Below are 13131 nucleotides of genomic sequence, written 5' to 3'. Positions count from 1 at the left end.
GAAACAAATACAAAATAAATCTTGGTAAGAATCCAATAAATTATGGTCTATAAAAGCGATCAAAGGATTGTTTCACCAGTGCTTTGCTTGACCCTGACAAAACCTGAAAGTCACAACAATGGTGCAGATCTGTTTAACACACAGCTTACGTATTGTTGCTTCATCCACTCACCTTGAGATCATACCAGCATGAAACAATGAAAGACAGAATGAGATTATAACTCAGAGTGACAGCACAATGTGAAGGTGACGAACACATACATCAGTATATGTGTTTAAGGCTCCTCGTTCTGATCCCTTTGCATGAAAGGGAACATGATGCCTCAAGAAGGTGAGAAGTGCTAAGCCTTAATCCTCGGCTTTTCCTCAGCTCTTTGGTAAAAAAGGCAGGAAGATGCTGTAGGGAAAAGCCCCCTTCCCTTATCTTTCTTCTATGTTTTTAATTAGCTCGACGGTCAAAGACTCCATGGTGAGGGAAACCCCTGGGTGAAATCCCTGAGCTCGCCTACTGAAATCCTGCTTCCTGCAGGGATCCTGCTAACCTTCAGCCTGCCCTGACAGCTGCCAATGAATTCATCTGCGCACTCTGAAGATTTGTTTTCACATAAGATTTGCCACTGTTGATGTATTTCAATATGCATAAGAAGGGAAAACTCCTTATCCTCGTAAACTGAAAGCACAATCGTTCTGGGAAAATAACACAACAACAATGAAACAGATTCAATACAATACAACACGATATGCCAAAACAACAACTTTCAGACACACCACATCTTTAATGAGGATGGTCAAGCTGTTTAATGCGGCTAAGAGAAACTAGTGACAGGGTGAAGCAGGCCAATGCTAGACAGCGAGTCATCGGGGACCTAATGTGGCATATTTGTTGCGCTGTGTCACTGAGAGTTGACCTCACAGTCTCTCATACAAAACCATGTGCAGTAAGGGATTTAACGGTAGAAAGCATGTAGAGACATTAGGTCAATATAGCAGGGAGATCTGCAGCCTCATGTCGGTTTATGTCACGGGAATGAAAACAGAGAGGACGAGGGATAGAAAGGAGCGGAGAGAGGGCGAGAGAGCGAGGGGGTGAGGGAGTAACTGAGGAAGAAAATCAATGAGATGAGACTCAGATTTTCTTTTCTAATGCTAAAGATACTACAAAGTTAAAGGAATTCTAGTACTTTTTCACAAACAATCTTAAATGTTACCAATGGTTTCCTTGTAAATCCTTGTGACTTAACTGATCCCAGAGCTGCAATGGTCAGTGATATTAGCTATAATATGTCAACTAATATGTCAACTATTTCTAATAACTGATAAATTGTGTTGTCACAGCAAATAACAACACAAATTCTACAGAGCTCGCAGACAACAGATTGTGAGAGCAAGACACAGAGAGCGAGAGAGAGAGAGACCTCTTCATTTCCCCCAAATCAAACCTTTCTATGGATTTCAGAAGTGAAAACATTTATTTTACCATTTACTGCTGTATTCTCATTTTATTGTTACGGTGTCACAGCCAGTTTTTCTCTCAGCCGTCACGACTTGCTGTGGAGCAAAAACAATGCAAGAAAGAAAGAGACACTTAAAAGTCAGAAGGGGGTGAGAGAGTCGGGTTCAGTGTCAGTGAGACTGAGGCAAAGAGAAAGAGAAAGGGAAAGAGAAGAAAAAGGCAGAAAGGACAATTACAGTTCAGCAAAAAGCTACTGTTTAGATCAGTTTCAGGCCATACTGCAGAGCGCTGTGCTAATGTGACACTGCTGTGACTCGCTGCCCTTGCCACCCCATCGCCTGTCTGCAGCGACACCAGCGGACATTTACAGTTTCAGGCACGGTGACCTTCGCGCTCTGAACCAGCACATTAAGTCTACATCTTCAGCCTTACACGTTCGTTTGCCTTTCTGTTTACATGGAGCCGATATGTACATTAAGTGCTCTCTCCTTTTGTCAAGTTGCGAGTGATAGAAATAGACAAGCGTGACCTGCGCCTGACATTCCCTGCTCTCATCCTGCTTTATTTTTTACTTTATTGTATGAAAGCCTCTGGCCAGTGGAGCTCCGCTGATTCACTGCAGTACATACGTGTGTGTGTTTGTGTATGTGTATGTGTGTGTGTGTGTGTGTGTGTGTGTGTGTGTGTGTGTGTGTGTGTGTGTGTGTATGTACATGCTAAATGAAAGAGAATGAAAACAGATTCTCCTTTTATACCTTTAATCTTTATATACAAGTCCATAATAATATTGTCTTTTATCTGCCTGCCAGTCTGCATCTGTGTTCATGTGTGCACCTGTGCTCGTGGCTTAAATAGTCTGCATTTGTGCGCTCGTCTATCTGTATGTGTGTGTGTGCGTGTGCATGTGCATGGGCACTGCTGCAGACATTTCTCTCCTATTGTGCCTAATGCTACATGACAGTTGTGGATCAGACTGCTAGCTATTCAAGGCTACTCTCTTCACTACACACACAGACACACAAGTGCACACACGTACCAACCTCTGCTCCTATAAACCTCGTCCTACATACATAAACAGATAAAAGCCGAGGCAGTGTGGCTGAACGCTGCGCCGCACAGCACTGCACTCATGGCCAACACAGTTACAGGGTGCCATGTGAATATCTGCCTCTTTGTTGTCAACGGAGCCCTTTGAGAAATGTGTGTGCTGTCGAGCAGATACAGTGTGCATCAGGCCATGCTTTAGTGGTCTGTTTTTGAGAGCATTTTCTTATTCTCAGCTCTGTATGTGCCTGTTGTGGTTGGTTTCATTTACTGATGATATTACTGTAATGAGCAGCCTTGGGGTTTACGTGAGCCTCCCACACTGCAAGTAGCAGTGAAGATGAGCAGCAACCTTTTAACAAGACGAATTGTGCTACTTGAAGGGATCATACAGCAAATTTAGTATTGCAGTATTTCACCAGAAAGTTCGGGGGTGGGCTTGTCAGAAACAGACGAAAAAAGAACAGTCGAAAGCAGAAGCAGAAGAGACATCCTGACATTTAGTCTCATGTGAGTCACGCCACCGAAACTCTCGATTTATATGACCCACAATGCAACTTGATAGCATCATTTATGAGATCCTCCCAGCCTGGTAAACACAGTGTCTTTCTCGACACCCCTGGCTGACTGGCTGCACCTGATTGGAAGAACCCCACTCGTGGGCCGCTGCTCTGGGATTTCAAACCAGACCAACATGGCCGCGTGTTTGGAAGCTTTCGCTCATATTACAAAAACACAAAAGCGAAATGTGCGTATGAAGACTTCTTAGGCGAGAAATAAGCCATGCAGTTGCAGATTCTGATGTCATTATAACTTGACGATTCATTTTTATAGTGCTTCTCGAGTAATCAGAGGCATTGTGTCGGACACCCCTGATTTGCATAAAGTAGTCAGAATTCTACTTAATGCAAATGACGAGGAGGCGACGTGGTGCCCCATTACTCGAAACACAGTGAGCAACTACCAGAATGCATTGCACGGTTCTACACAGACAATGAATTGGCAGCATGAAAACGACGGATCTTGTGGACACGTAGCTTTAGTGTTTCTGTGATTGTTATGGTGTCTGGTTCAGATGAAATACTAATACATTAAAATTACACTTTTGGTGGTTTTGAAAGTTGAGAAAAATACAGTTTTTAGTTTTTGTGTGTTCCTCACGTGTAGATATGTAGGTTATTGTCCACATACAGTATCTGTAGTATCTACACAGATCTGACCATGAAGAACTAGAGCAGCTCAGGCAGGTAGAAAGGTAAAGCAAAATAAATATTATACATTTTAATATAGGCCAATATATAATTACAGATGCCATTACATAACTGAACTACAGCAGCATATGATGGATTATCAATGACACTGTAAAATATTTCGTGGCATGCTATCAGTGCCGCAATGACAAAAACTAATGATGTTAATTAAAAATAAGCCTAAAAGGGAAAATACATTGTAATGACATGCACATGCAATATAATATTTGTACTAAGAGGAAAGGAAAAGGCTATCATCAAGCTCAACGTAAAAAATCTGCAAAAGAGGGAAGATAAAGCGTCTCTTCAATCACTGAAGTTAAAAGAAGTAAACTGCAGTCCAAACAGTTTTCCCTGCCTGCCATCTTGTCTGCAGGATGTTTGCATGTTCATGCTCTCTGCTTTTCTGTCTCACTCTTCTCACTCCCTCTTTTTCACCTTCTTCTTCCGCACCGACTCTTTCTCACCTCTCACTCACTTTTACCACCATGGTTGGAGTGATTTTGCAGGACTGCTAATGGCTCTGATCTGACAAAAACTGGTTTCAGTGCTCAGTAATTGGTGAAAGGTTTAAAATTGGAGCTGCCACTGCAGCAGGAGCATGTGGCTGGTCGACAACTCCATAATGACTCAGTGTTGCTATTCCTAGTCCTCTTTCTGAGACACAAGGAAACGCTACAGTCATTATTCAGCAACAATAACTGAACTACATGTCTAAAAATCGTAAACAACCTAAAGCATGCATCATCAAGACACCTGAAGCAGTGATTGGTGGAATAGCGGAAAGACTAACCAAGACAGTTTGTTCAGTTTAACTTTGTTTCTTTCGAGTTAGTCATTTCTATCAGTCCGTCCTGCATTACAACACATTAACAAAGCTCAGCGACAGTTTAACAAGCATCTAAAAAGTGTCTCTTCCTTTAGGATTAAACTTGCACTATATCATCCAGACACTACAAACCCCCCAACCACTGTTTCAGCCCACAGCACGGAAGTGGACACCCATGCATCGTAATGCCACACTGCAGTGGGGACCAACTAGGGCGTAGAGGGAAATGGCCCGTGTCAGACAGCTCAATATCCTCAAATGCTCCCCTGAAATGCGGCGCAGAGCCATCATCAGTCCACTCTTTCTTATTTCACCTCTTGCTTTTATTTGCCTCTTCTCTTCAGAATCTTCTCTTGCCCCCCGCTGCTGTCTTCCTCACATCTGATACCTTATGTCGCCTTTGTGTCCGCCCTCCATTCTCTCCCTTCTCTCCCTCTCTTCTCGCTATCTCTTTCTCTCTGTGTCAAAGTCATTGAGGTGTAAATTCACATTAGTGTGAGCATTCCTCCCAGACAGGAGCGACCAACGACTGGCTATATAGGTCAGAGTAAACACGGCGAAAACTGTGTGCCGGGATGTGTGTGTGTGTCTGTGTGTGTGCACTGTATTCTGTCACATGTGGGCTGTCAACCAGGGGACCCACTGCTACATAGAAATGCACTCCCTCACAGATAGAGTAATAGGCATGTGGGCAGGTGTGTGTGTGAAAGAGGAGTGTGAAAAATATTTCTTCTCTCACACCTATCTCGCACATATTGAGATACAAACATGCACAAACCAGCCAGAAGTGTCCTGACTGTAGCAGCTCATATAAACACAAATATATAAATAAACTGAGAGAAACGTGAGAGTGTTCATGCATATCTGGTGTCCATACAGGTAGTGTGGAACTGTGAAAACTATGGTTGGCCCAGATATAAAAAAAACATTTTCTTCTCTATCCACTAACCCTTAACCTGGAGGATGAAGGTGGTTAAAGTGACTTTTGTGATGGTGTGCTCAGACCGAACATGAAGTGAAAATGAATACATTTGACCAGGGGATCATTTTGTGTTTATTCACGTTACTCCCACAGACTACTTTATTTTACATTAGCTGTAAGCTGGTGAGCAGCGGCCCGCACCGAGGCTGTGTGTCTGTGTGCTGAAGTCTCTCTCTCTGTACTCACTAGTTCACTTTTCTCCTCTCCTCCATACGTTCATAAAATAAGCTACATTTTCCCTCCAGCTCTGGTCGACAGTCAACACAGTACATGAACAACCGGCAATAAGGTCACCTCTGCAGGTTGCTGCTGCAGTCAGGTTGATCAGCAGGAGTGAAGATAAATCCACTTTTTAATCCCAAACGTTTCAAAGTTATGTCTGAGCTCTACTCCCATCGGTAAATGGCTCCAGATAAGAGAAGAAGCCAATGTGACTCTGGCTGTTTATTCCTCCAGAAAATTTGGCTCTGCAACCGACTCTCTCCATGGAGAACTGGCTCGCTCCACCCTGCCCTCCCCACACAACAATCAACAAAGCCCCACTACACACACACATTTTTGGAATCTTGAATCACATTCGATCAGCGCTACCTAGTTTGAAAGTTTGATCTGAATTTAGCGAACCTGCCACATTGATTGTTGTAGATGGACCTACAGCTAATCTTAGTAGCAAAACTAATGTGACTTTTCAAATGTAGACCAGTCGCGCTCCTCTGTCAGTCATTCTATCAAACCGTCCCATTACGAACTAGGACGGATGGAAATCTGTCTGAATGGGATGATGTACCTGCCAGAGCAAATGAAACATGGACTTGCAGATTGGGCTTTTGCAAATGTTTGTAGCTGCTACAGTTGCTACTAATAACATACATACACTTGAAGCATGTTCAACACAGTGACCAATAAAAGATAATCATATGAAGCATGTGTCCGAGCTGTGAAGTCAAATTCAGCTGACAAAGTACTTAGTAGCTGATTCTTGTGTCACACACAATTTAAGGAGCACTTTCCCCCAATTATATCTGAAAATGTCACCACTGTGAGCCCAGTTTTTAAGGTCAGCCTCTGCTTGGGTTTTTGAGTGTGTGCATGTGTATACATACGATTGAGCTTGTGTCTAATGACATGCATGCATACATGTATGCAGAATTGTGTGCATGTGATGCTGTCATGCAGGTGGGAGTGTGACATAGCATAAAGCGTGTGACATTAAATGCGTGCACTGGCTCTGAGTGCTATGGAAACAGTAGCCGCTCCTATCCCCTGCTGTGTCATCCCTGGCTGCCGCATTAGTGTCAGTCTGACTCTGAGCGGTCACAGCATGTTCACCCTGCGTCCGTGGGCTGGAATTAACCTCCCAGTCTGTCAGAGGGGGTTTTTAGAAAGGATCGATAACCCAGCCCACCATTAAATAAAAGCCAGCTAACTGTTAAAGGCTAGAGAGTTGGACAAACTTAATCTGTACGTGAGGGATAAACTGCTCCAAGCTTTAGCATCAGAACTTTTCTGTAAGTATATTGGGTGAAAATAAGAGATAAATAGATTAACAATCAGAAAATTGTATTTCATTATGTGTCTTTAGTCTGGTTTTCAGAGCCACTGAATCCCAGGCATTGATTTTGTTAAAGCAGCTGTAAGTGATATTATTTTTATGAACATCAGTGGTAAATAGCTCTATGTTTGAGCGTTTGGTCGGTAACTCATGTCTCTCCTCCCTCCACTCATGCAGTAATAGACAAAGACATTTTCTGGTATCCCTGCCCACTTTATCCAATCAGGACAGAGAACTCCACAAAGAGGCGGTCCTGTCTGCTCATGAACAGCAGAGAGCAGGATCCGCTGTTCATGTGTCGACGTACAGAGGAGGGAGGGGATTGCTAACTTTATAACGGACAGGAAGTTAGCTAAAATAACGCTTACAGCCGCTTACTGGGGATGTCACTCATTCGATCTTTTAATTTGTCAACGTCTTTACTTTCTTTTACTAGTGCCCCATTTAATGTCGTCTTTTCGTGTGTGATGATGTCATCAGTGTGATGGGTCGATGCTTATCCCTAATGGACAAAAAACATCTAAATCTCTTCAGAAGTTTTTACCTTTTCTTCTAAAATTAAATTCGATACTTAAATCCCTGAATTACATAAACTACAAAAAGTGTAATAAACTTCTGAGCAATTATGAAAGCTTTTCCCCTGAAACATCTTTCTAATTGTGTTCATATTGGTCTTTATATGTACCTCTGTTTCTTTCTTTTCTTTCTTTTTTGTTGTTGCTGTTGCTCTTTTGGTATTTATTTGTAATATCTCCATGTCCTCAGGTGAATTAGTTTTTCGTGTTAGTGCTGTATGTGAATGTGCTGGACTGATATTATTTGATCATCACTGGACCAACAGGTCATACACTGTATAATGGTTCGCTGTGAGATGATTTTCAGAAACATAATGTTTAGATGTCTTTCCATGTCCACAATAAATGTGGATTTTACCAATCAAAAAGGACGAAAAGAAGGTGAATATCTAGCTGTCTTTCACGGCTAAATGATGACAATAATCGCAAATGACAAGGTGAAATTGAAAGTCAAGTGGATTTGTCTTCAGTGAAATTATAATCACAGAAACTGATCAAAACAAGGATAGAGTCTATTTGGACACACGGAGACCCCAGCTTGTATGTTTGGGTTAAGTTTGGACTCGCCGGCGGACACGCTGAGCGTCTGTCTGCCTGGGATGCTTACGTCATGAGAGAGTGCTTGAGCGCGTGTGTGCGTATCTATCCTGAGGCAGTGACCTTAATCTGGAGCACAAGGGTGACACAGGCTCAGACCAGACAGTGACAGAGATGACCTCATGCATCAAACATTCAGCGCAAACACACATCTCTCCAGGGTCAGCCTTACCTCTGGGGCGATGTAGTCTGGAGTGCCGCAGAAGGTGCGTGTGGTAACCCCCTCTATCATGTTCTCTTTACACATGCCAAAGTCAGCAATCTTAATGTGTCCCTCACAGTCCAACATCACATTGTCCAACTTCAGATCCCTGAGGAAGACATTCAACAAATCCTTGAAGAAGTTCTCTTTGAGAGTTAGAGTCAGCAGGTGGCTTTGACCGCTAATCCTACTAATTTCAATCTTTATGATATTTATTCCAAACAAACCTTGGTCACTGCTGCTGTGTGATTTCAAGAAAGAGCTAATAAAACACTTTCACGAAACAAATCATTGTACGGTGGCATTCACTAAAGGATAACACTTGACCGCATGGTATCGGTTGCAGAGAAAAAGACAGTTATCGGGTCACAAAATGTCTGAATATTATTTGAAATGCAGGCACTGAATTTGAAGAACAGCGTGCACTTTATTTACGCTGCGAACTAGGTAATACTCACCTGTAGATGACTCCTTTAAGGTGCAGGAAGAAGAGACCCACAGCGATCTCTGCTGCATAGAACCTGCAACAACATCCACACAATCACAGAGTTAAAACAAAAGGAAACTTTACCTAAGAACACTTTAAGAAAGCTTTGCTATACCACCTTATATAAATCATACTAAACGACCATATTGCTGGAGTAGCTAATGATTCACAAGCTTGCTGCAGTAATAATGCAGGATGTACGTAAGAAGAGTTTTTACATTGGTGACACTGTAGACAGATTTTTTAGAAAAACAAAATAAACATATAATGTCTATGGACAGTTAAAAATGATTCACTATTTTAAGATAACAGCACCAGTTACTGATAAATACACATTTCTTACACTGCCTGAGGTTCCTTGAACTTGCCCACTTGTTGAATGTGGTACATGAGGTCTCCGCCATTCACATATTCCATGACAAAGTACAGACGGTCCTATGGTCACAGAGACAGAGGGAATAGAAGAGAGGAGTTAGGCATGGATGGGGGAAAAACCATGCAACATCATTATTTTGTGTAACTTTGCAGTTTCACAAAAGCTGTGAAATTACACAACAATTCTACATTCGCTATCACTGAAAGTGCTCTAAACGGGAGATACAGTATATTTCAGTATGGTGGAGTCCTCTAACCTTGCTGTCTGAGTCGTTCATCGTTCATGCTACACTTTCTATGACAAGGTGACCTAAGAAGCCCACAACAAAGAGCTTCATGGAAAAAGAAAACACTCAACACAGACATCTGTCAGGAAGCATTCTCTTTGTCTAATAGTGCTGGTCCCTTAGTGCTTATGACAAGTTTGGCCTGACCCTGGTTTAGCTGTGTTTGACAGTCCCTTACCAGCAAAACACAAACAAACCATCTCACAGAAGCAGATCCATACTGGCAGCAAAGCTGACCTTTCACCAAGTTTGACCAAGTGTCACTACTCAGATGTGATCTTGGACTTGAGAGCTCTGACCCTCATTGCAATACGATGAGGGTCATTTGAGCAGAGGACACACGTTATCTATGTCTCTACACCTCTTACACCAAAGTAGTCTTTGTAGATGTAGAGTTGTTTTCACTTTTTATAAAGCTAATAAAAATGCAAAATGTCTAACCCCCTCTCTCTCTCTCATATATATATATATATATATATATGTATAGAGAGAAAAAGAGAGATATAGAGATATATATAGAGATAAATATATACAGAGAGAGATAGAGAGGTATAACGTTTCATGACGTAAAGTGTCCTTCACACGTGCAAACACACGTACACACACACTCCAGTCCGAAGCCCACAAATTACGCTGCCTCCCCATCATATCAAAGTTGTGTCAACATTATATAGAGATAGATAGATAGATAGATAGATAGATAGATAGATAGATAGATAGATAGATAGATAGATAGATCTATGTATCTCTAAATATAGATATGTATATCTATATACATACAGATATCTCTCTCTCTCTCTCTCTCAACATATATATGTAGAGAGAGAGAGAGATGTAGATATATAGAGCTATAGAGATATATCTCTAACGTTTCATGACGTAAAGTGTCTTTCACTTGCATTCAGTCTACAGCCCCGCCCCTTCTGTATGCATACACGTGCTCTCTAGCCCCTTTTAGTTAGAAAATGCGCCACATTTGCAGCCAGGTAAAGGCTGCAATCTGCCGCCTTGTCTATGTGAAACGGAGGCGTAATATTCCTTCTTTGCAAAAAAGCCGCCCCTGGGGTAGGCGTAAACATGTGACGTGACGTGAAGCACGAAGTTGGGCGTGAACAGTGACGAGTGATCTGGTTATTGACGATTCTCTCGGCTGTGATGGTTAGCATCTCCCGCATCGCAGCGGCTTTCCAGTTGCTCATCTTAACAGCGGATGAAGTGATGAACTGACTGCTGTGATCAGCCGTTTCCTGCTTTTAAACTCTTGGCTGTGGGTCACACAACAGCACATGTCATCAACACCTCCGCCCATGTCACGCAATTGCTGGCACATAGACACCTTGGATTTACATAGCAATGGAGGCGGCTAAAAGTGTACCCTCTGAGGCGTCATATTGGCAGACCCCCAATATGCCGCCGTCTGTCTAAATTTGCGGACCTAGCCGCAAAAAGGACAGCCAAATTGGCGGGTTGCTGCCCAGTACAAAAACGGCTTCTGTCTCGCTCAAACACACACATGCGCACACACACATAGATAGATAGATAGATAGATAGATCTGTATCTCTCTCTATATATATATAGATATATACATCTCTATATATAGAGATATGCATAAGTCTATATATAGAGATATGCATATCTCTATATATAGAGATATGCTCTATATATCTCTCTCTATATATACAGTATCTCTATATATAGAGATGTATCTCTCTCTATATATACAGTATCTCTATATATAGAGGGATATATCTCTTATGGTTATATATAATATATAATTATGCATAAGTCTATATATATAGAGATATGCATATCTCTATATATAGAGGGATATCTCTCTCTATATATACAGTATCTCTATATATAGAGGGATATATCTCTTATGGTTATATATAATATATAATTATGCATAAGTCTATATATATAGAGATATGCATATCTCTATATATAGAGATATATCGCTCTATATCTCTCTCTCTATATATACACAGTATCTCTATATATAGAGATGTATCTCTCTCTATATATATACAGTATCTCTATATATAGAGGGATGTATCTCTAATGGTTATATATAATATATAATTATGCATAAGTCTATATATAGAGATATGCATATCTCTATATATAGATATGCATATCTCTATACATAGAGATATATCGCTCTATATATCTCTCTATATATACAGTATCTCTATATATAGAGATGTATCTCTCTATATATACAGTATCTCTATATATAGAGGGATATATCTCTAATGGTTATATATAATATATAATTATGCATAAGTCTGCACAGACCGGAGAAAAGTTGGGAAAGTGTAAGAGTAGGCCTGTTTTTCGTGTGTGTGTGTGTGTGTGTGTGTGTGTGTGTGTGTGTGTGTGTTCATGAATATGCTACAAGTGACACCAAGCTGTGTCTCTTCCTCTTTCCCCAGTCTGCCTGCTGGTGCTACAGCTCTAATCAGTTGCTACACTTCGGCTCGGCCTCTCTGAGGAATCATACTGCTACAGTAATAGGAATTAATTTGGCATCGAGCGCAGAACAGTGGCTGCGATATAACCAGAGGCATTCTGATTAGGTAAAACGTTTCTTTCACATTTAGACTAAAATGTATGCGAGGAGCAGGGCATGAAAATTTCATGGTGTTGTTCTTTATATAGACTACTAGGTAAAAAAAAAAAGCATTGAAGATGATATTCAGATTGTAGGCAAATCAAATTTGTTTTTCAAATAAGATCTTTAAGACAGACTGTGGTCAGATCTGATTTTTGTATCCAGACATCACCAACTGTATATGGACGGGTTGCTGTGGTAACTACGTAGGCGTCAGTCACTACGTACGCTGATGACATGACTTTCCAACATGGAAGCATGAGAAATGAAGCTCTATCATCTCGCCCTCCAAATAATCATGCTGTCAAGTCACAACACAGACAATTTAACTCAGCGTGACTGTCCACAGACTGTTGCTCTCTGTGTTGTCCTCCATACCGCTCTGCTAGTAGCAGCATGCTCACCTGCTCTGGTACACTTCCGTGAGTCTAGATTTGATGTCGACATCGTGTGTGGTGTTGCAAGCGACACAAAAGACACTTTGAAATCTGACCTGAACGGCCAGAGTGTCCGGACTGAGACGCACTTGTAGTAATTTGATATGTGGTTTGGATCCAGTTTGCAAAAATGAATTCATGTGGTTTTTTTTTTGCTGTCCAGACTTCCTTAAATAAATCTGAATGCAGTCTGCATATGCCAAAAAACAGATTTGCACTGTGGTCTGAACAAGACCAAGTATGTTTTCTCTTCGGAAATACACATATTTATAAGTCTCTTCCGTCATACAGTACGTGCTCTCCGGTTGTGTGGTCTGGTTTTGGAAGTCAATACACATATTCATGCATGTACAGGCACATGTTTTTGTATTCACACACACACACACACACAAACCTAAGCCTTCTAATTGGGGTTTGTTTGTTCCTCCTTCTCCCTCTTTTTTTTT

The 13131-nt window shown here is 41.4% G+C and overlaps 1 protein-coding gene across 6 annotated transcripts in view; it reads right to left on the bottom strand.

Annotated features, from left to right (window-relative positions):
* Positions 1-13131, bottom strand: part of prkcaa (protein kinase C, alpha, a) — a 158456-nt gene that overhangs the window by 36053 nt on the left and 109272 nt on the right. For all 6 annotated transcript variants that reach the window (XM_084343985.1, XM_084343986.1, XM_084343983.1 and 3 more), the window contains 3 exons: positions 9315-9406; positions 8943-9005; positions 8455-8593 (listed from right to left, as the gene is read on the bottom strand). In XM_084343985.1, coding sequence (XP_084200111.1) covers positions 8455-8593; positions 8943-9005; positions 9315-9406 — 294 coding nt within the window. The remainder of the gene's footprint in view (positions 1-8454; positions 8594-8942; positions 9006-9314; positions 9407-13131) is intronic.

Source organism: Pagrus pagrus (genome assembly GCF_965226575.1).
Source record: "Pagrus pagrus genome assembly, chromosome: 2".
In the NCBI taxonomy this organism is placed as follows: Eukaryota; Metazoa; Chordata; class Actinopteri; order Spariformes; family Sparidae; genus Pagrus; species Pagrus pagrus.
Note: the sequence above shows the minus strand (reverse complement) of the source record. Positions and strands in the feature narration are given on the sequence as shown.